The sequence below is a fragment of the Cimex lectularius genome, unplaced genomic scaffold (genome assembly GCF_000648675.2).
Source record: "Cimex lectularius strain Harlan isolate CLEC.00 unplaced genomic scaffold, Clec_2.1 scaffold71, whole genome shotgun sequence".
NCBI classification, from domain to species: domain Eukaryota; kingdom Metazoa; phylum Arthropoda; class Insecta; order Hemiptera; family Cimicidae; genus Cimex; species Cimex lectularius.
The window spans coordinates 230,756-254,337 of record NW_019392655.1 but is presented as its reverse complement, the minus strand read 5'-3'; the positions used below and the strand labels follow the sequence as shown (position 1 = coordinate 254,337).

At 33.2% G+C, this 23,582-nt stretch overlaps 1 protein-coding gene across 2 annotated transcripts; it reads left to right on the top strand.

Annotated features, from left to right (window-relative positions):
* The first annotated feature begins 18 nt into the window (after positions 1-18).
* LOC106668212 (dynein beta chain, ciliary) lies at positions 19-23,513 on the top strand. Of its 2 annotated transcripts, none has more exons than XM_024224603.1 (66): positions 19-120; positions 183-319; positions 382-500; positions 565-763; positions 821-985; positions 1,056-1,281; positions 2,407-2,484; positions 2,542-2,715; positions 2,773-2,942; positions 2,999-3,221; positions 3,278-3,444; positions 3,503-3,668; positions 3,869-3,992; positions 4,077-4,225; positions 4,590-4,619; positions 4,745-5,215; positions 5,273-5,499; positions 5,560-5,701; positions 5,758-5,991; positions 6,048-6,226; positions 6,286-6,421; positions 6,510-6,644; positions 6,702-6,821; positions 6,880-7,022; positions 7,077-7,278; positions 7,327-7,551; positions 8,042-8,252; positions 8,315-8,442; positions 8,508-8,656; positions 8,723-9,005; positions 9,060-9,233; positions 9,290-9,482; positions 9,552-9,664; positions 9,719-9,912; positions 9,966-10,185; positions 10,241-10,402; positions 10,469-10,668; positions 10,737-10,884; positions 11,193-11,381; positions 11,456-11,695; positions 11,753-11,986; positions 12,048-12,174; positions 13,081-13,190; positions 13,277-13,429; positions 13,479-13,632; positions 13,693-13,835; positions 13,890-14,059; positions 14,112-14,250; positions 14,308-14,472; positions 14,577-14,770; positions 14,868-15,072; positions 15,178-15,265; positions 15,333-15,550; positions 15,608-15,778; positions 15,840-15,988; positions 16,049-16,216; positions 16,515-16,647; positions 16,723-16,866; positions 16,922-17,059; positions 17,122-17,347; positions 17,400-17,575; positions 17,810-18,052; positions 18,416-18,598; positions 18,654-18,827; positions 18,882-19,030; positions 22,930-23,513. In XM_024224603.1, the coding sequence occupies exons 1-66, from the start codon at positions 94-96 to the stop codon at positions 23,090-23,092; spliced, it is 11,289 nt and encodes a 3,762-aa protein (XP_024080371.1). In that variant the 5' UTR covers positions 19-93; the 3' UTR covers positions 23,093-23,513. The 2 variants fall into 2 exon arrangements, with proteins under 2 accessions (XP_024080371.1, XP_024080370.1); XM_024224602.1 differs by having other exon boundaries at positions 10,728-10,884.
* Positions 23,514-23,582: the final 69 nt, after the last annotated feature.

Sequence of the window (23,582 nt, the reverse complement as noted above, 5' to 3'; positions counted from 1 at the left end):
GAAAGGAGTTTTGAAGAATGGTCTAAAGGGGTTGACGACGCCATTGACACCCACTTAAAAAAAAATATAATTACCAGAAATATCCCAAAGACAATGATCGTCTTGAATTTTCATCCTGAAGTAAATTTTGTTATTTTTCATTCAATATTTAGACATTTAATGTATAATTTCTGTTAATTCAGTTGGAAGCAATTTTAAGAGAAGTTCATTATTTGCAATTGGATGAAAAAGAAGGTATTCCGGAATCCGGTATGAATATTTATGCAAAGCGTGATCAGTATAGAGAATACACTGTCCAATTAAACATTATAATACAATGGTTAAAAAATTATTATTTATAAGAAAAAACTTGAAAGTAAAGTAATACACATATAATTTTAGGTATAATAAAATGAGAAGAGATAGTCGGTTAGTTGAATTTGATCTTATACAGGAGAAAATTGATCAAATTGATGAATTAATAAGAGAAGCCGAGTTCAATTTAACATGGCTCTCTTCAGGTTTGACTAAATTCATTAAATTTTTGACTTAATTTTGAACTTTTTAAAAAAACACATATTTTAGAGCTTTTAGAGTATATTGCAAAGTTACACGAGGTAGTAAGAGGTGTTCAGGGGCCGTTGAGCCAAACTCAAGCCAATGTGCAGACGATGAGAAACCTGTTGGAGAAATGGGCAAAACATCCTCTTTTTATGCGCTCATCCCCTGAAACGAAAGAAGGCCTATTAGCTATAGATGATAAACAAGAAAAAATAGAAAAAAGGTTTTAATTTTAAAAATAAAATGCCACCATTTTCTTCATTTTTTTAAATCCATTTAGATATAGCGAAATACAAGAAGTTGGCAAAGAGATACACCAATTGCTAAATGAGAATAAGGAGCTTTTCGGCATGGTAGGTAAAGAAGACACAGAAAGGTGGAATATGTACATTAATTACATTGATCTCATCGTAAGTGATTCACTCCTCACGACAATAGGATGCAGGTAATAACTCACAAATAAATAAAAATGTTTATTTGCTGAACTCAAATAACCATAATTAACCATGTTTAAGTTTGGGCTACATAACTGAAAATATGGACGCGGATAGCCACCTTCCTCCTCTGCTTGGAGTTAAGTTAATTTTAAATGAAAGTGAATTGATACTGAGTTGTGAACCACCTTTGGACACATCGGTGGATGGGTGCTTTACTCATATAATGGAAGGCTTAATTGTAGACATTATCAATATGGCAACTCTTGTACCCAGAATTTCAAGAAATGGTCATCCACATTACTTGGTAACACAAATATAAGTTTATTATAGTTTTACATATATGAAGGGTGGTAGGTCACCATGATACACCTTGGAAATTATTTCATTAATGAAATTTTAAAAAATACTGCTGGTACTTTTTAAAGTAAAATAAGTGTTGTCATATGGGAAGGCTTTTTGTGCAAAAACACATTCAAGGACTATGCCAAAATTATAGCCCAGAACCGCTTGACCACTGATATCTTCCATGAATGGACTAAGGGGATAGGCTTTTATTCTGTGGCTCAACACAACCCCCCCCCCCACCAGAACTTTGTCACGCTGTGGAACATGTACAGGTGGACCTTGGGGGGTGTCCGGTCGGGAAGTTGGGGGATGAGATATTTTCTTTAGGTATGCCAGCCTTTTCTTTTCATAATATCTCTGATGAATTTCTTTGTCGCAGGGAAGTCTTTTTTGGTATGCACCACTCTACTGAGAGCATCAATTGTCGCACGTTGTTTACCAGTGTCCTCCTTTCGACAAAATCCATGCAGTCTTAGCGCAAAATTGCCATGGCTGGTTGAACAGCTGGGTCATGTAATGGTCAATATTTATGTGTTTCAGTTTCATTGTATTGGCTACGCTCTGGAAACTCCTATATTCCGTCCTGGTTATTGGACCTGTCCTACCAGCATTGCCACTAGGGTGTCCTACCCTGAGACAATTCCCATTTTGCACGGCAGACTTCCACTTGCAGATCTATAAGGAGTTGAAGGGCTGTAGTGGACATAATTTGATAATTTCTGGTGATCGCTAAGAGTGCTAGACACTGAGTATGCTAGAGAAGTTTCCAATTGGCAATGTTGAGTGCATCTGTCCAGGACAGGGCATTCACTGAACCAGCTAAACACTCAGCCACTGAAGACCCCTGATACTTTTTTTTAAGTTTATTGATTGCTCAAGACATTGCAGAGCTTTTATGTGTATGTTTATCCCCATGTGTGTATATTGAGAACAAGTTTTTCTTTTTGTACAATTGTGGGCATGGGCTTGTTGTGACCATATGAGCATTTGTTTTACATTTTCACACTCTAGGTTAAATTCAAAAATGGTGAAGCAAAGAGGAATGCAATTTTATAATTTTTTGTTTTTGTTTCTTCATTTTAAGGAAGATATTGAGAACAATGAAGATATGAAGGAAATGAAAAAAGAAATTATGCAGAGCGTAACATCTGCTGTAGAAGAGGTGTCCAGTATACGTAAAATTTAAAAAACACAAAAATATTTATGTTATTATGTATAGGTTATGGATAACTGTACTGGATTCGAAGTTTATAATAATTTGTGGCTCGATGATCGGCAATCCTACATGCAGCAGTTTTTAGCATACGGCAGACAATTAACTTTAGAGGAGCTTGAAATGAATATTACTCCAGAAGATGCACAAGCGCCTACAATGGAACAATTCAAACAACAGGTATTTATTCTTTCTTAATTGTTGTAGTTTATTAAATTGAAATGTTTTTCAATACAGATAGACAGCTTTGAGGGTTTGTACTCTGAAGTTGAAAAATTAAAGAGTGTAGAAATATTTTACAAGTGGTTCCAGTTGGATATTCAACCTTTCAAAATGACACTTTTAAACATTATATCAAAATGGTCTTTTATGTTTAAACAATACTTGCTCGAGCATGTTACAAACAGGTAATTTTTGTTCGTAATAATTGTTCAACACTGAAATATACATTTTATTTTTAAAGTTTGTGGGAGCTGGCAAAGTTTATACAGAACGCAGATGAAGGGTTGAATCAGACTGTCGCAGAAGGCGATTACGAAGCGTTGGTTAGCATCATGGGTTACCTGTTGCAAGTTAAAGAAAGACAACCAACAACAGACGAAATGTTTGGCCCGTTACAAGACACAATCCAATTGTTGAAAACGTACGAAATGGAGCTGCCGCAAGAAGCTAATGTCTTGTTACAAGTATGTTTAACAAATATATAACTAAGAACACTTTTTGTACAATGAATCTTCTATAGGAATTACCAGAGCAATGGAACAACACGAAGAAACTAGCGTCTAACATCAAACAGGCTGTATCTCCCCTTCAAGCTGCAGAGGTCGTATCCATCAGGAAGAAAATCACCTGGTTCGACATCAGGCAGAGCAGACTACGAGAAACATTTAAAAAATCAAAATTTCTACAGTAATTTTATTTTTATTTCATTATTAAAATTAAACACTAATGATTTTATTTATTGAAGGTACGACTGTGAAGACCCTTATCAATATTTGGATGAAACTCATTTAGTAATTCTTGAGCATGAGAAAGAAATGATAGCTCTACAAGAGTCAGCATCACTGTTTGAGTTGAATATTCCTGAATTCAAATATCTAAAACAGTGTAGAAAAGAACTGCGAATGCTTAAGGTATTCTTCTAGTATAATTTGACTAACTTTCAGAATTTTCTAAACCTTTACTGCTTAAATTTAAATAGTTTTGATGCATTAATTTACTTAATTTAATTGTAATGGTGTGTAAAAAAATGGGATTAAATACAAATATAAAAATATTTTTCCTTGGGTAAGAAGATAAAATTTGGCAATTTAAATAAATAAATTTTTTACAGCAATTATGGGATTATGTATACATAGTTCGTACATGCATTGCTGACTGGAAAACGACACCGTGGAGAGATGTGGATGTTGAAAATATGGACATTGAGTGTAAAAAGTTCGCTAAAGACATCAGAGGTGGTTAATTAATTCAATTATAAAATTATCTCTGTATGTACTCTATTTTTTTTATCGTTTGGCTACAACATATTTGATGTTTAGCACTGGACAAAGAGATGAAAAACTGGGATACATATACAACATTAGAAGCAACTGTTAAAAACATGCTTACATCGCTGAGAGCTGTAGGAGAACTTCAAAACGCTGCTATTAGAGAAAGACACTGGCATCAGTTGATAAAGCAAACGAAAGTAAGTATAAAAAGGACTTGTAGAGTCATGTACATAATTTCCACAAATTAAAATGACTAATTTTCAAATTGCAAAAAAGCACATACCTAAAGAATTTTAGTTTTTACTGTAGCTTTTGTACCTTGTACAGTTTAATGTTTTCTTATTGTGTCTTTCTTATAATGTATAATTAATGTAAATATTTGTTTATATTTTATGTTATATTAACTTTATTTATTAAAATGTTGTAAATATGTACATATACAAAGTTAATTTTAACTAAATCTCTCACATATTTTGTAACAAAAGGTGTATTATACACATATATTATTTAACTGCTGTATATAATGCTAATAACACTTTAATATTTCTGCTAACGCTTCAGAATATTGTTGCGCTTCCACCAAACTTCACTGTAAGTATAAACAATAGTGTTTCAATACTGTGTATCTGAAAATATATGCACATAAATTTGTATATCACATTTTTTTTATTGTTTAATGTGTATTAAATGTTCAAATCAAATTTTCAATCGTCAAGGTTCAATTTGTGATGGACACGGAGACTACATTGGCCGATTTGCTTGCACTGAACCTTCATGAATGTGAAGACGAAGTCAAGAATATCGTCGATAAGGCTGTTAAAGAGATGTCAATGGAGAAAATGTTGAGGGAGCTCGGGGTTACTTGGTCAGCGATGGAGTTGGAACAGGAACCGCATCCGAGGACAGGATGCATTCTTCTTAGAGCAAGTGAACAACTCATCGAAACTCTCGAGGAAAACCAAGTACAGCTGCAAAATTTGATAACGTCCAAATTCATCGCACACTTTTTGGAAGAAGTTTCAAGCTGGCAGAGCAAACTTTCGCTCGCTGATCAAGTAATAACGGTTTGGTTTGAGGTGCAAAGGACTTGGACCCATCTCGAATCGATATTCATGAGCTCTGAAGATATTAAAAAACAACTACCACAAGATTCAGAACGCTTTTGTAATATTGATTCAAAATTTAAGGTAATTTTGTTGTTAATGCAAGTTAAAATTTCTCGCCTTGACAAAAATTTTTTACAGGGTTTATTAGAAGAAATGGCAAAAATTCCAAATGTTTTAGAAGCTACAAACAGGCCGAATTTATTATCTGAACTTGAATTACTACAAGTCGAGCTTACACTATGTGAAAAAGCACTGGCTCAATACTTAGAAACAAAACGTCTGAAATTCCCAAGATTTTATTTTGTAAGCTCGGCTGACCTGTTAGACATACTATCAAATGGAAACCATCCAAGATCAGTCTGCAGGTAATTAAATTAATAATCAAATTTTAAAAAATTGTCAAGATAAATTTGCTGTTTTATTAGGCACATGATCAAACTGTTCGATTCCATTGCCTCATTGAAGTTTATAGTAGAAAAAGAAGGTGAACCCAAAAATGCTCTAGGAATGCATGCCAAGGATGGGGAATACGTTGAATTTGATGGAAATTGTGATTGCACAGGCCCGGTACACATAAATTTTAAAAATATCTTAATTAATTTTATAATCCAAAATATTACTAGGTTGAAAACTGGCTGAACCGAGTGCAGAAATCGATGAGAGATTCAATAAGGCATTATTTCGCTGAGGCTGTCATGACCTATGAAGAAAAACCAAGAGATCAATGGCTATTCGACTACCCGGCTCAAGTGTCACTCTGCGCTACGCAAATTTGGTGGACGTCTGAAGTGAATATGGCTTTTGCAAGACTTGAAGAGGGTTACGATAATGCTATGAGAGATTATTATAAAAAACAGGTTAACATATTTTTTTCAACTTAATCTGTAACATTATTAAACGAAGGAACTTGCAGATTTTTCAATTGAGCACTCTTATATCGTTATTACTCGGAGAACTAACAAAGCAAGACAGACAAAAAATCATGACTATTTGCACAATTGATGTACATTCGAGGGACGTTGTTGCTAAGTTAATACAATCGAAGGTTGATACTTCAGCAGCTTTCCAATGGCAATCTCAATTAAGACATAGGTATTCTTCATTTAGTTTTTTTTTTTTTTTTATTCTTTTATATGTAATTATTATAACAGATGGGATGACAAAGAAGCAGATTGTTTTGCCAATATATGCGACGCTCAATTTCGTTATTGTCATGAATATCTTGGAAATACGCCTAGATTAGTCATAACACCATTGACCGATAGATGCTACATTACTTTAACCCAAGTAAATATATTCAAATAAAATGATCAGAAATAGATTAGGTTGATTCAAATTTAAAGCTACGATATAAATCTTCCGTTGCAAATTTTAGTCATTGCATTTGGTCATGGGAGGAGGACCTGCAGGACCGGCTGGCACAGGGAAAACAGAAACTACAAAAGATCTCGGCAGGGCCCTTGGCATAATGGTCTATGTCTTTAACTGTTCTGAACAAATGGATTATAAAGTACTAATTGACTTATACTAATTGGTATAAAATATTAATAACCAAAAATGTTTTCAGTCATGCGGGAATATTTACAAAGGTCTAGCTCAGACCGGTTCCTGGGGATGTTTCGACGAATTCAATAGGATCTCTGTAGAAGTTTTATCTGTAGTTGCAGTTCAAGTGAAATCACTGCAAGTAAGATTTAATTGTCATTTACAAAATCTTTGAATTTTATATATATTTAATGTATTAGGATGCTATAAGAGAAAAGAAAGATACTTTTAATTTCATGGGTGAAATAATATCAATGGTCCCTACAGTTGGACTTTTTATTACTATGAATCCAGGGTATGCTGGGAGGACTGAACTTCCAGAAAATTTGAAAGCACTCTTTAGGTGAGAGATTTAATTACTTATGACTTTAAATGTATCGTTTTTATACATTTTTAGACCGTGTGCTATGGTAGTGCCAGATTTTGAACTTATCTGTGAAATAATGTTAGTAGCAGAAGGTTTTCAAGAGGCTAAAATATTGGCACGGAAATTCATAACACTGTATACTTTATGTAAAGAACTCCTGTCAAAGCAGGATCACTATGATTGGGGTTTAAGAGCGATCAAATCTGTTCTTGTAGTCGCAGGATCCCTCAAGGTAAAAATATCTAGAAAAAAAAATTAGTTATAAAAAAGACTTTTTCAGCGAGGGGACCCTGGGCGGCCAGAAGAAGAAGTCCTAATGAGAGCGTTGAGGGATTTCAATACACCAAAAATAGTAACAGATGATGTCCCAGTTTTTATGGGTTTAATCGGTGACCTTTTTCCTGCGTTGGACGTCCCTCGAAAAAGAAATATTGAGTTTGAACATACCGTCAAACAGGCAGCGATGGATTTATTTCTCCAGCCTGAAGACAATTTTATTTTAAAGGTGACATAATCACCTCATTCATAAATTACAAGTTTCTCGTTGTTTTTATTTTTACTGTAGGTCGTATGGTATGGTATGGTATGGTAGAAAAGGATACTAGGAAGCGGGGTTTGCACTCCCCGGGCACTGCAGCCTTCTGGCTTATTGTACCTTCCCAGTTCCCTAGTTTAGTCAATAGACTCAATCCTTCTTCTCAGAAGCATCAAGTCATTGACTGTTATTGCTGCAATTTGGTTCCCTGTGTCTTTTTCGTACGCTAGGTTAAACCTCCANGCTGGAGAGTGGGACCAGGATAAGGTGTGGGGTGGGAAGAGGGGTAGGTGTTGGGTTTAGGATTAGGAGGTGTCAGGTCCAGCTCCTGTCCCTCCATACCCCTCTTTCCGTTTGTTAGTTAACAGGGTACACCCGCATAAGCTTCGTGAAGGTGGAAAGTCGGAGTTGGGTATTAGAGGCTATTGGAGGCGCATAGTACCCGTTCGTACCCCTGTAGGTCGTACAACTTGAAGAATTGCTGGAAGTCAGGCATTCAGTGTTTGTCGTGGGGAATGCTGGCACTTCGAAAACTGAAGTATGGAGGACGTTGTTTAAAACGTACCAAAATATGAGGAGGAAACCAATGTACAACGACTTGAACCCAAAAGCTGTAACAAACGATGAACTTTTTGGAATCATTAATCCTGCCACGCGAGAATGGAAAGATGGTACAATAAAATATTCAACAAAAGTTCAATCGAAACATTTTTTTTTTATTTTTTTTTTTTAGGACTTTTCTCAAATTTAATGAGAGAGCAAGCCAACATAACCAATGATCAACCAAAATGGATCATACTCGATGGCGACATTGATCCTATGTGGATTGAATCCTTGAATACTGTTATGGATGATAATAAGGTATCAATACTAATAATTATTTTTTTATTTATTTTTTAAAAATAATAATACATATGCAAAATAAGGTGCTGACACTTGCTAGCAATGAAAGAATCGCATTAACTCCTTCAATGAGACTTCTATTTGAAATATCAAATCTGAAAACTGCTACCCCAGCAACTGTCTCCCGTGCAGGTATTCTGTATATAAATCCTCAAGATTTAGGTTGGAACCCGTGAGTAAGAATGTATATAAGGTCACATTATACTTAAAAAACTAATTAATTTTAATATTTTCAAAGATATGTGACAAGTTGGATTGAGACAAGAGAAAGCAATGTTGAGAAAGCGACACTAATGACATTATTTGATAAATACATCCCGTTATGCCTCGATGGCATGAAGTCCAGATTCAAAAAAATCATCCCCATCACGGAAATGTCTCAGATTGCTCTGCTCTGCCACTTATTAGCATGCTTACTCGTACCTGCAAACACTCCTGCCGAATGTCCAAAAGAGTGGTACGATTTATATTTCGCTTTTGCCTGCGTTTGGGCATTTGGTTCTGCACTTTACCAAGATCAGGTTTGTAACGTTTTACAATCGCAATATATTTCATTTTAACGACTAATTTTTCAGGCGATAGATCATAGGATTGAATTTTCCAAGTGGTGGGTGAATGAATTTAAAACGGTCAAATTTCCCTCGGCTGGAACTGTTTTCGATTATTATATAGATAGCGAAACAAAAGAATTTGTCCCTTGGAGTGAAAAAGTCCCTCGATTTGAGCTCGATCCTGATATGCCTCTCCAAGTAATTAAAAAAATATATTACATGAAGTAAATAAAATAAAATGTTTTATATTTAAGGCACTTCTGGTATATTCAGCCGAATCAATCAGAGTGAGATATTTTGTCGATCTCCTCATGGCAAATAATCACCCAGTCATGTTAGTCGGAAATGCAGGAGTTGGAAAAACAGTTTTAATAGCAGATAAAATATCCCAGCTGCCTGAATCCTACGGAGTTACTAACGTACCATTTAATTTCTACACAAGCTCCGGTAATAAAACTTTTTTATTTCAATTTAAAAAAATTTACAATGGTATAATGTATACAATTTAATTTTCAGAAATGCTTCAGAAGATATTGGAAAGGCCTCTTGAGAAAAAGGCGGGTAGAAATTATGGCCCACCAGGCAATAAAACCATGATATATTTTTTAGATGACATGAACATGCCTCAGGTTATTTTATTTATTATTATTATTTTTCTTGATAATTTTTTACCATTATTACAGGTTGATCCTTATGGAACTGTTGAGCCTCACACATTGATAAGGCAGCATTTAGATTATGGCCATTGGTACGATAGAAACAAACTTACATTAAAGGACATAAATAATTGTCAGTATGTAGCCTGCATGAACCCAACGGCTGGAAGTTTCACAATCAACCCAAGGCTTCAAAGGCATTTTTATGTTTTTACCATAAGGTGATTATCTAATTTTAATTTTAATTGATTTAATTGATTCGAATTTTTTTCAGCTTTCCGACAACTGATACCCTGCTTAGTATTTATTCGTCGATTCTAAGTCAACATTTTGCCAATCCTGAACACAAATTTCCACAAATTGTCACAAGACTTTGCTTCAATGTTGTGACCTCGACTATAGCGCTTCATCATAAAGTCTTGCAGTTATTTTTACCAACGGCAGCCAAATTTCATTACATTTTCAACTTACGTGATATATCAAATGTTTTTCAGGTAAAGAAATTCACTATTAGAGATGTCTTTTTTTTTAATAATGTTTATTTTACAGGGTTTATTATTTAGCACAACTGATTGCCTGACGCAACCTATCGATTTAATTAGACTATGGATGCATGAGTCTCACAGAGTGTATGGAGATAAACTTATTGATGACAAGGATGTCGATGCTTTTAACAAAATTCAAATTGATATAATCAAGAAAAATTTCGACGTAAAAACAACCTTTACACATTTTGCCACAAACGTAATTATAAACGTAACAAAATTTATCATTTAGGAAGTTGATGAGAGTGCATTGCTGGAGAAACCCAACATTTATTGCCATTTCGCCCATGGAATAGGGGAACCAAAATATATGGCAGTAACGGTTTGGTCACAGTTGACAACACTACTCCAGGAAGCTTTGCTATCTTATAATGATTTAATTGCCGCCATGAATTTAGTATTGTTTGAAGATGCTATGATGCATGTTTGCAGGTAAATAATTTTGCTGGTCATAAAGTGTCATTCATAACAAAATTTTGACATGTCTGTAGAATCAACAGGATTTTAGAATCTCCTCGTGGGAGTGCTTTACTCGTCGGAGTAGGTGGTAGTGGAAAACAATCACTGTCAAGACTGGCAGCGTACATTTCAAGTTTAGAAGTTGCACAGATTCAATTGCGTAAAGGCTATGGAGTTTTAGATCTCAAAGTTAGTAAATAACTTTTTTTTAACTTTTGCTATTTATCTAACTTATTTTTTTACTTTCATTCACTAAATTCGTGATCTGCTTGACCAATTAATATATTACAATTAATTAAGGTTTTTAGTTGAGATAAAAAAAGTCAATGGCACGAGCGGGATTCGAACCCATGATCTTCGGCTAGATACGCCGCTGCTCTACCACTTGAGCTATCGTGACCTCGATCCACTCCGACACCAACTTCCCATCTCAACCCCACCTTTTGAATTTTCCCTCCTTTTTGTCATTTTTCAAATTTTTATTTTTTACGTTTTAGATTGAACTCTCTAGTTTATATATGAAGTCAGGACTTAAAAATCTTGGTATAATGTTCCTAATGACAGATGCACAGGTTGCTAACGAGGATTTTCTAGTTTTGATAAATGATATGCTGGCCTCAGGAGAAATTCCAGAACTTTTTCCTGATGATGAAGTTGAAAATATCATCGCCGGAGTCAGAAATGAAGTGAATTGCATTTTATTTTTATTAAAATTTAAATTTAGTTTGAATTTCTTACTATATATAATTTTCTCTTATAGGTAAAAGGAGCAGGAATGCTGGATACGAAAGACAACTGCTGGAAATTTTTTATAGATAGAGTTAGGAGACAGTTGAAAGTAGTGTTGTGTTTTTCTCCAGTCGGTTCTACTTTAAGAATAAGAGCTAGAAAGTTCCCAGCGTTGATTAATGCCAGTGCGATAAACTGGTTTCATGAATGGCCTCAACAAGCACTGATTTCTGTGTCTATGAATTTCCTTAATAAGCTTGATGTTCTTCCAGTAAGTGGCAAAATACGTTAAATTCCTTAAGCGCAAACTAAATTGAATTTTCCTCAGGATATGTATTGCAGTTCAGTAGCGCAGTTCATGGCGCATGTTCATGCCCAGGTTAACTCAATGTCGAGACTTTATTTGATAAATGAGCGAAGATATAACTACACAACTCCGAAATCATTTTTAGAACAAATCGCACTTTATTCAAAACTCTTAATACAAAAAAGTAAAGATCTAACAGGGAAGATTGACAGGCTTCAAAATGGTTTAGAAAAACTGAAAAGGACGGCAAAACAGGTTGGGAAAAAGTTAATTTATCGATCTAACCCAGTTTATGTAATGGTCAAATGTCCAACAGGTTGACGATTTGAAAGCAACACTAGCAATACAAGAAGTAGAACTCAAAGTTAAAAACGAAGCTGCTGATAGGCTCATTGAAATAGTTGGTGTTGAAACTGAAAAAGTATCCACTGAAAAAGCAATGGGCAAGTTTTATAAAATCAAAGTAGATGAAATCTAGAAAGCAACATGAATAAAACATTTTTTAAATTATAATTCCTTGTAGTTTGGTCATTTCTGATCATTCGATCTTCACTTGCCCTGTCGGATGTATTTAAATAATTGCACAGTTGTGACTTTTGCGAATATGAAGATCAGGATGATCAGAAACTACCAAACTGCAGGCTCATTACCACAACTGATTACATTACTGAATGAGGTGTTGATGTTTAATTAAACAATAAGTGTGTAAAAGTTTTTTTTTTTTTTCATCAGCATTTTTGTTTGTTACTTTTTCATCAAGGGGACATGATAGGGGAAGTCAGCTAGGGAAAAAAGAAGTCAGATTAGTTTTTAAAAAGAATCCAAGACTCTGGATCAATACCTTGATGAGTGAAAAAGTGGTCGATACTTCTAACATTGAAAATAGAATCAAAGAGAGCCAAAACATCAGGAAATATAATGTTTTAATAAAATTAATTACACATTTTATTTAAGGTCTTGTTTGAGTTGAAAAATGTAGATCACGAATGAGATTCGAACCTACAATTTTCAGCTCAATACACCACTATTTCACTAGCTTTTTCATTTCAACCAAAACCTTAGATAAAAAGTATAATTAATTCAAATAAAATAAAGTCAATTATTTACTTTATGTATGTTTTAATAAAAACTACTCTTTGTTCTTTCCAGTCCAACTCCTAACTGGAAAAAGTCACACAAAATATATTGAAAGTTCTTTAATTAAACTAAATTATAAAAACATAATTTACCATAGTTGAAATAGTTATTGCTAAGAAGCATATTAGATTATTTCTTGATATTCAAATTACCATGTTAAAGCATTAAAAATAATTATTCTTATTAACACAATCATTTTATTATATCAATAGCCGATGCTGAAGAGAGGAAAGTTGGTATTATTGCTCAAGAAGTCTCCAAAAAGCAACAGGATTGTGAAGAAGATTTAAGAAAAGCAGAACCAGCACTACTGGCAGCTCAGGTATATTTTACTAATGAGTTTTTTGTTAATAAGCTAATTGCCAAATAATTATTTCCTATTTTAGTTAATAATTAATATGATTTCAGGAAGCTTTAAATACTCTCAACAAAGCTAATTTGACGGAATTGAAGTCATTTGGCTCGCCCCCCGGAGCGGTTACGAACGTGACAGCTGCTGTCATGGTACTTTTAGCGCCGAATGGAAAAATTCCAAAAGATCGAAGCTGGAAATCGGCTAAGGTAATACCGTACGATTCAGATTACATTTGTGATAAAATACGTATTGCAGGTAATGATGGCAAAAGTAGACTATTTCCTTGATTGTTTAATAAATTATGATAAAGAAAATATTCATCCTGAAATCATAAAAGCCATTCAACCTTATTTAAAAGATTCTGAGTTTGAGCCAGAATTTGTTAGGAGTAAATCTGCAGCTGCTGCTGGTAAAAAAGTAAATAAAACGTGATTGTTTTTATAATACTAATTCACATAATAACCATCAGGATTATGTGCTTGGGTCATAAACATAATTAAGTTCTTCGAAGTATTTTGTGATGTTGAACCGAAACGAAAAGCTCTAGAACAAGCAAATGCCGATTTAGCCCACGCTCAAGAAAAGTTGGCAATAATTAAATCCAAAGTCAATGTAAGTAGTCATTTGATATGACGAAAAAGGGTGAAAAGTTCATATTGTGTTTAGTCTTTAGAGGAACAATTGAGCCAGTTGACAAGAGATTTTGAGCAAGCAACTGCAGAAAAACTAAAATGTCAGCAAGAAGCAGATGCTACTACTCAAACAATCACCCTCGCTAATAGGCTGATTGGTGGTCTAGCATCAGAAAACGTTAGATGGGCTGAGGCAGTCGCTAGGTAAAATTACATTAGATTATAAATCAACCAACTTATTTGAACTTTTTTTTAGCTTTATGAAACAAGGGACAACTCTTCCTGGTGATGTTTTGTTAGTAACAGCTTTTGTGTCTTATGTAGGGTGTTTTACTAAGCAATACCGTTTAGACCTCTTACACAAGATGTGGCTTCCAATATTAAAAACAATTGAGGTAGGTAGTTTGTTAATTTTACTTCGCTTGTTTTAATTTTTCTTTTTTTTTTTAAAGCCGGCTGTCCCAATTACTGATGGTTTAGATCCGCTTTCACTGCTAACAGATGATGCCCAGATTGCTACATGGAACAATGAAGGACTTCCAAGTGACAGAATGTCAACAGAAAATGCTACTATTTTGTCTAATACAGATCGTTGGCCTTTAATGATCGACCCGCAGGTTCTTTTCATGTTTAAGCAGTTTGATACAAATAAATAATCAATTTGCACAATAAAAAAGGTTTAAAAGAAACCAGTCTTTTATAGTGTTTTGTAAATCCACAGCTTCAAGGTCTTAAATGGATAAAGCATAAATATGGAAAAAATATCATCGTACTACGAGTAGGGCAAAAAGGATACTTAGAAGCTTTGGAGAATGCTTTAAGGTGTGGAGATACAGTGCTTTTAGAAAATATTGAAGAAAGTTTGGACCCAGTTCTTGATCCTCTACTTGGAAGGAACCTGATCAAGAAGGGAAAGTATGTTATTTTATTTAAACTATAATAATAAAATTTGCATATTGAAAGCTAAACTTTTGAAAATCATAGAATGCTTATATGATTTTATTAATTTTAGAGCTATAAAAATTGGAGACAAAGAGGTTGAATTCCATTCCAACTTTCGTTTAATTCTACACACAAAACTTGCCAATCCTCATTACAAGCCTGAAATGCAGGCTCAGACGACACTTATAAACTTTACTGTCACACGTGATGGTCTAGAAGATCAATTGCTGGCAGAAGTTGTTAAAGCGGAAAGACCAGATCTGGAACAATTAAAAGTATGCCAGGACTTTGATAAATCACTTAAATCATTATTTTACAATTTTAAATTGTGCTTGGATTGGGTTTACCATAGATTATTTACTTTTATTTTATTTCCTCAGGCTGAGTTAACAAAGCAGCAAAACGACTTTAAAATTATGCTTAAAAATTTGGAGGATGATCTACTTTCAAGGCTCTCTTCAGCCGGAGGTGTCAACTAATAATATTTTTTTTTAACTAGAACATAAATTTCAATAAATATATATATTTTAAATAGGCAATCTGCTTGGGGATACAGCTTTAGTTGAAAATTTAGAAACTACGAAGCGGACCGCTGCTGAAATTGAAATAAAAGTTGCAGAAGCCAAAATTACATCGGTGAAAATTGATCAAGCTAGAGAGCATTACAGATCTGCTGCAACCAGAGCCTCGCTTCTTTATTTTATTTTGAATGAATTGAATACAATTAATCCCATTTATCAATTTTCTCTCAAAGTAAAAATTTTCACACTGTTTTGTTCAAATCATCTTCAACGATTTTCACTTTTTCAGGCGTTTAGTGTTGTTTTTCACAATGCCATAGAAAGAGCAGTTCCAAACATAGACGTTCAAGCAAGAGTAGAAAATCTGATAGATTGCATAACATATTCCGTCTTTATGTATACATCTCGAGGTCTTTTCGAATGTGACAAGCTTATATTCATATCTCAGATGACGTTTCAAGTAAAGAAATTAACTATGGTATCAAATTCAACTTTAAACTGTCTCCGAATAAATTTTGTAGATTTTACTCAAAAACAGTGAGATTTCGCCTGCTGAATTAGATTTTCTTTTACGATTCCCGATCACACCGCACGTCACCAGCCCTGTGGATTTCTTGTCCAATACAAGTTGGGGAGGAATACGGAGTTTATCGGCAAGAGATGAATTCAGGTATTTTGAAACAATTCCTAGTATCACTAAGCTAATTGCTAACTTGACAATTGTCCAAAGGAACCTTGACAGAGACATTGAAAGTTCAACTAAGAGATGGAAGAAGCTAGTCGAATCAGAATGTCCAGAAAGAGAGAAATTACCACAAGAATGGAAAAACAAGACAGCAATTCAAAGATTGTGTATGATGAGAGCATTGCGACCTGACAGAATGACATATGCTATTAAGTATGAATTATCTTCTTAATATGTAATTTGGTCGTTACTGATCATCCTGGTCTAGTTATCCTCGCTGTGTTGGCCTGTCAGTCGGGTTTCAGCATTTTTCCATCTTCTGTGGGTTTCTCTATCTAGAGGACCAATAGTGAAGATGGCAAAATGTGCATGTTTTATTTAATAAATATTAGATTAAATAGAAAGTGAAATGTTAAAGTACTTATTTTTTAAAACCTGAAGTAACATAGTTTGACATTATTTTATCATAACTGTTATAAGTATTATATAACTGTTCTTATATTTATTTCAGAGCATTTATTGAGGAGAAATTAGGGCCTAAATATGTGGAAGCAAGAAGCGTCGATTTTGCAAAATCTTTTGAAGAATCTAGTTCAAGCACACCGATATTTTTCATCCTTTCACCAGGCGTTAATCCACTCAAAGTATTTCATATAAATTTTAAAATTAAACTCGGTTTATTTGCATTTCTTTAAAACAGTCATTATAAAATTAAATAGGATGTAGAACAACTCGGAAAGCAGCTTGGGTTTACAATAGACAAGGGAAACTTCCATAATATTTCTCTTGGTCAGGGGCAAGAAATTGTGGCCGAAGAAGCGATGGAAAAAGCAGCTGTCGAGGGTCAATGGGTCATTCTTCAGGTACTTTCATATATTACAGTTTCTGGGTTGTTTTTTATTTGTATTTATTTATCAGAATGTCCACTTGGTTAAAAATTGGCTACCATCGTTAGAAAAGAAACTGGAATATCACAGTGCTGGAGCTCACAGTGATTTCAGAACGTTTATGTCAGCAGAGCCTGCAGCCACCGCAGCAGCTCACAGTATCCCTCAGGTTAAGTTATTTTCTTATACAGTATTTCTATAATGCTAAAGAAATTTTTTTTAATTCTTTAGGGAATTTTGGAATCATCTATTAAGATCACAAATGAATCACCAACAGGAATGCAAGCCAATATCCACAAAGCTTTGGATAATTTCACGCAAGAAACGCTCGAACAATGTTCCAAAGAAGCTGAATTCAAGGCAATTTTATTTTTGCTCTGTTACTTCCATGCAGTCGTAGCTGAAAGGCGAAAATTCGGCCCTCAAGGGTGGAACAGAGTTTACCCGTTTAATGTTGGTAAGCATTGCCATATTTACCTTTAACAATTTTATTAAAATAAATGTCCTAGGTGACTTAAACATAAGTGTAAGTGTACTTTACAACTATCTTGAAGCAAATTCAAAAGTCCCCTGGGAAGATTTGAGATATCTTTTTGGAGAAATTATGTATGGAGGGCACATCACTGATGACTGGGATAGAAGGTTGTGCATAACTTATTTGGAGGAATTTATGCAGTCTGAATTGGTAAAAATAAAATCATTTGTTATAATTATTTACTTCTTCAGAAACTAATAATTTAAATAAAAAACATATCCTTTTAACTTTATTATATTCTTAATAAATAAAAATCACGGACTATGCCAGGATTCTAACCAAGAACTAGTGTGGCAAATACCAGTTTGACGATCTAACACTCAGCCACCACAGTACCTCGGAGGTAGCCTGTATTTAATAAAATAAAAAAATCTCAAAAATTAGGTTGATGGTGAACTACAACTAGCACCAGGATTTGCAGCACCTCCTAACTTAGATTATGCAGGATATCACATATATATTGATGAAGCTATGCCACCTGAAAGTCCCTATCTGTACGGGCTGCATCCAAATGCAGAGATTGGATTTTTAACAACGACTTCAGAAAAGCTCTTCAGAACAGTTTTTGAAATGCAGCCGAGGGAGACTTCAACATCTGGAGGAACCACTGTTACCAGAGAGGATAAGGTAAATGCCACCTTTTTCTAAATTTGCACTAATAAATTACTCTTTTTTATTATTGTTAATAATATAATATAGTATGTATTCAGTATTATTATTGATAATAAAAGAATCACAAAAGAAGATCAACCCTCAACACAGCACAGATGGATAATATCTGTGGTTGCAGTGAAAAATGAGTTAAATCAAAAAATTTTTAACATCAAGTCAATATTCATGAGAAATTTTTATCCGCCTCCTAATTTTGAGGAAAAATATAAAACTTTAAACCCAATTTCCTAAAAGTTACAATTCTCGACTTAACTCAGGCTTGTCACATGCATCTACAGAAATATTTGTCACGAAATTGTACAATTAATTCCGATTAAGGTTAAGCAAATTATCGACGAGATCATGGAGAAATTGCCTGAAGAATTTAATATGGTAGAAATAATGGGAAAAGTCGAGGAGAGAACTCCGTATGTCATAGTCGCTTTCCAAGAATGTCAAAGGATGAATGCACTGACCGGCGAAATGAAAAGATCTTTGAAAGAGCTTGATCTAGGTTTAAAGGTATTAATTAAAACATAAATTTTGGCGTGTACTACATCACTTGTTATTTATTAAGGGTGAATTGACTATAACAAACGATATGGAAGATTTAGAAAGTTCGCTATTCCTTGATCAAGTTCCAAACATCTGGACGTCAAAGGCCTACCCATCGCTTCTCGGACTGACAGCCTGGTTTGCAGACCTACTCTTGAGACTTAGAGAACTTGAAACTTGGTCAACAGATTTTGTTGTATGTTCATATAAATTTTGTTTTATGTAAAAATGTAACCAATTGTTTCATCAGCTACCACCGTCAGTTTGGCTCTCGGGATTTTTCAATCCGCAATCATTTTTGACAGCAATTATGCAAAGTACTGCACGAAAGAGTGAACTGCCCCTTGACAAAATGTGCTTGCAGTGTGATGTAACAAAAAAACAGAAAGAAGAGTTTGTGTAAGTCAATTTCCATTTTCTTTTATAGAAATTGAAGATATTAAATTATTAACAAAATATTATTTTGTCTTTTGATTAATAACTGTTTACATATCTATAAAAACAAAACCATTATGATTGCAATAAAGTAAATGTTTAAAGTATTAGATGTATCAACCAATTTTTTACTCATAAATAATTTGAATCTCGGTATGATCAAGTAAATGAAAAAACAACCTTTCGACCTATTTTAAGGTCTTCATCAAGACAAAACCATTTAAAGATTCTACAAATTGATATAATTAAGTATTTAATAAATAGTTTCAAATTTCTCTCAACTCAGTCACTGCTAAGGACACCGAGTGGGATTGAGTCTATGTTCAAAGAAATTTGAAACCATTTATTAAAAACTTAATTATGTCAAGTTACCTCTTACAGACCTTACAAAGCCTTCTTTGTTTGATGTCCAAAATCTTTTAAAGGGTTTTTTCAGCATTGGCTGGTTTCTCATGGCATTTATCCTTCAGGTGCAGTGCTGAAATTAGACTGTGTGGAAAACGTTTTGTAACATGTAACACACATTTGCAATATGAATAGGGTACAAATAAAATAATTTAAAAAACATCTTTAAGATTGTTTTGCTCTGTGATGACCTTAAAATAAGTCAAAAGCTTGGCAGATAACAATTTTTTTCCCATCCATTTGACCATACTGAGATCCAGATTATTCATAAATAAAGTAAATACAAGCGTAATGGTTTTCATAAGCAAAAAAGAATTGTGCGATTTCTCTTGCAGTCTGCAGGGTGATGAACCTGGTTGTTACTGATAATTTTGTACTGTCAGGTAACCCAAATGATCAACAACAAAGCTTGAAGTCAAATCTCACAAAAAATCATGAAATTAAATTGAATAATGAAAATATGCCATTATTATTTTTGATGATTTAATAATGATTTTGCTAAGTAACATGGGGTTCAAACAAATAAGGAGTAGAGAATATCAATTCACAAGACTTACAAGGGGACAACCAGGTTGGTGTGTCACGGGTTTGGACCAAACTTTTTTGGTGATTCTACACTTCAAAATATCGTGCACATATCTATCTGCCACTTCTTGTGAATAGGCCCTGGTTTTGTCAACAAAAAAAGATTTGAAAGTTGAAATTTTCTGTTTTGTAATATTTTTATTTCACCATCCTATTGGGTTGTCCGGAAAATAATGCAGGATTTTAAGTTTTCATTAAAAAAAAATCTATATAAAATATTCTGTTTACGTTTACAGGATTACTCATTTGTATGAATGTCAACACTTATTAATCCTCTTCCAAATGATATTGTTNGAGAGTATGGGAAATTATTTTGATTAAAGAACATTGCTTTAAAGTAACTAGTTTCTTTTTTTTTGTTTAATACCAAAATCCTGCATTATTTTCCGGACAACCCAATACTTATTCAAATCATTTTTTTTTTTTTTAGATTGCAATAAAAATCTAGTAAAATCTAAAAAAATTATCAGTAACGAAAAAAATGTCTAAAAACTAAATTTTTTAACAGTATAACAGGGTAAAAAAGTAAAAGTAAAAAAGATAAATCAACAAAATACAGCTTTTTTACATATTTTAATAAAAATTCTATAAGCAAAGTAGTTCAGAAAATGGTCAAAACTTGTATTTGACCTCATTGTCCTGATTCTAGCGTTACTAAACCCTTATATACCTACTTTTGCGGAAATTGGTGTTAATTAATTAATTTTTTGACTGTTAATTTTGACCACCTGACCGACATTCCTAGTACAAGCTCTAACGTCATTTTTCTCAATATCTAGGATACCCATTTTCATCACCACCCATGCATGCACAGATTTAAGCTTAATACATTCACTTAGTAACATTCATTCATGAGGCTTTTCAGCTAAAGAATACGCTTGGTGAGTTATCAAAACACAATTTAAAAAATGGTTGCAAGTAAATAAAATAAAAATATCCCCTACTATGTACGTTTTTAAACTTAAGGCAATTAATAATAAATATACATACATTTAAAGTGGTGTTTTAAAGATAATTTTTTAAGTGGAATGGAAAGGTTTATTCAATAATTATGAGATATGAATTTTACATGTCGTAAGAATAGGCTAAACCCGTAAAACGTTTGTGTCATGCCGATATCATTTTTTTTTCAGCGGCCCTGCATTCGAGCCCGACATACTTACAAATGGGCTTTTTTTCAAAAACACCGGCACCCCGAGGATTGATATGTTGCGAACCCTCGTAAAAAATAAAATAAATAACGGCTTACAATAGGCTAAACCCGCACAACGTCTGTGTCATGCCGAACTGTTGGCCCGTTTTATTTATTTTTTTAATAACGGCTTACAGTAGGCTAAACCCGCACAACGTCTGTGTCATGCCGAACTGTTGGCCCGTTTTATTTATTTTTTTAATAACGGCTTACAGTAGGCTAAACCCGCACAACGTCTGCGTCATGCCGAACTGTTGGTCCATTTTATTTATTTTTTTAAATATTTTTATTTCTACTCTTACTTCTTACTTACTAGGACATTTTACAAATGTGATCACAAACATTTTTTCTTTTTTTTCTCTTTTTTTTCAAAATATGTTCTTATTTTACGTATTTTCTTACAGAAATCTATTTACATTTTTATGGTACATACATCATTAAAAAGCTACATTTCTCTTCCTTCAAATGGTATGTTTGATGTTAAAATCCTTTTAGCGTTTTTGAATCCAACAAAAACATTTTCATGGTTAATAATTCATTTTAAAGAAATTGGACTTTTATTTCCATTTAAAAATGACAACTTCTGACAATTTTTTTTTGTTTTATGTATTTTCTTACAAAAATCTGTTTTATATTTTTATGGTATATACGTCATTAAAAAGCTACGTTTCTATTCTTTCAAATGATATGTTTGACGTTAAAATCCTTTTAGCCATTTTTGAATTATAGCCATTAAACTTTCTGTAAGCACAGTAGTTCAGACAATGGTCAAAACTTGGATTTTTGCCTCATTGCCCTGATCTAGTGTTATAAAACCCTTTGAAACCGACTTTTGCTGAAATCTGTGTAAATTAATTTTTTGACTTATAATTTCGACAACCTTTTTGCATGACTGACATTCCAATCTAAATGCAAATTCTAACATCATTTTTCTCAACACCTACGAGAATTTATTCAGTTTATATATCCAGTTTATAACTATTATCAAACTTTAAAATCGGACTATTATTTCCATTTAAAAAAAACGAGATTAATTTCTTACAAAAATATTTTCTTATTTTATGTATTTTCTTGTAGAAATCTTTTATACATTTTTATGGTACATACATCATTAAAAAGCTTCGTTTCTCTTCTTTCAAATGGTATATTTGACATTAAAATACTTTTGAATTACACCTGCTTCAAACAGTCATTCCGAGAACAACTTCTTAAAAATAAAGATTTTAAGGTTCAAAAAATCGATAAATTTTAATTCAAACCAAAATTAATATTTAGGAATCTCTTAGAGGTGCTCAAACGAAATTTCATATTAGTTTCACAAAAAAATTATGACCCAGTTTACTTGAAAAATATTTGGTTTTTAGAAATTTTTTGGTTATTGATAAACTTTGATAGCTTTTATTATATTTTTATTGCAAACTACATGAAAAAAATTCTGTAAAATGATATATTCACATAGTTGATTTGAGTAAGTAGAACAGCAAAAAAAAGAACAGAAAATTTTAACTTTCAAATTTTTTTGGCAAAACCAGGGCCTATTCACAAGAAGTGGCAGATACATTTCAGATATTTTGGAGTGTAGAAATTATTTAAAAAAAGTTTGGTCCAACCCGTGACACACCAACATGGTCGTATCCTTGTTATACAGCTCATAAATTTACTCGTCATTTGCTTTAATCAGAACTTCACCCAGAGAAGGAGCTTATGTTCACGGGCTTTACATGGAAGGTGGCCGGTGGGATTCTCTACAAGGTGTCATCATGGAATCAAAACTTAAGGAACTATTCCCAGTTATGCCTGTTATAAATATAAGGGTAAGGTATCGAAAAACTCATTCACAATAGAAAATAGTTTGTCAGTCTCTTAGTGTAAAATTTATTTTGTAATAAAACAAAGAATGCATAACAAACATAAAAATCACATTTTTTCTTTTTTTTAAACATAATACTGAAATATTTGCTTTCTGTGTACTAAAAAATAAATAAATTTTACAAATATTTTTAAAAAACATTCCCACAATTAAAAGAAATATGATGAATCATCATTGAAGAAAAAATCATTATTAATAAATTGTTATACTAATTTAATTTATAACAATTAATAAGGCAGTGTAATTTAATTCTGTCGATTTTTGTGTGATGTGCTCAGTAATGCCTTGCAATATTAAAGCAATCGTTGAAATCACAAAATAAAAAAATTAATTACATTAATTTGTTATCTAATAAAGCATGTTACTTTTATTAGGTAAACTTCTAATTGTAACTGTTTATCAGCAAATTGAGGACATTGCAATCAGCGATTAATTAACAAATGTTTAGAAATAAGGCAATTATT

What these genes read in the sequence shown, in the direction of transcription:
- LOC106668212 (XM_024224602.1), top strand. Translation starts at nt 94, where the DNA reads ATGATCGTCTTGAATTTTCATCCTGAA. An exon ending in TTTAACATGGCTCTCTTCAG is followed by an intron (nt 501 to 564) that starts GTTTGACTAAAT and finishes CACATATTTTAG; the next exon opens with AGCTTTTAGAGTATATTGCA. An exon ending in AAGCTAATGTCTTGTTACAA is followed by an intron (nt 3,222 to 3,277) that starts GTATGTTTAACA and finishes AATCTTCTATAG; the next exon opens with GAATTACCAGAGCAATGGAA.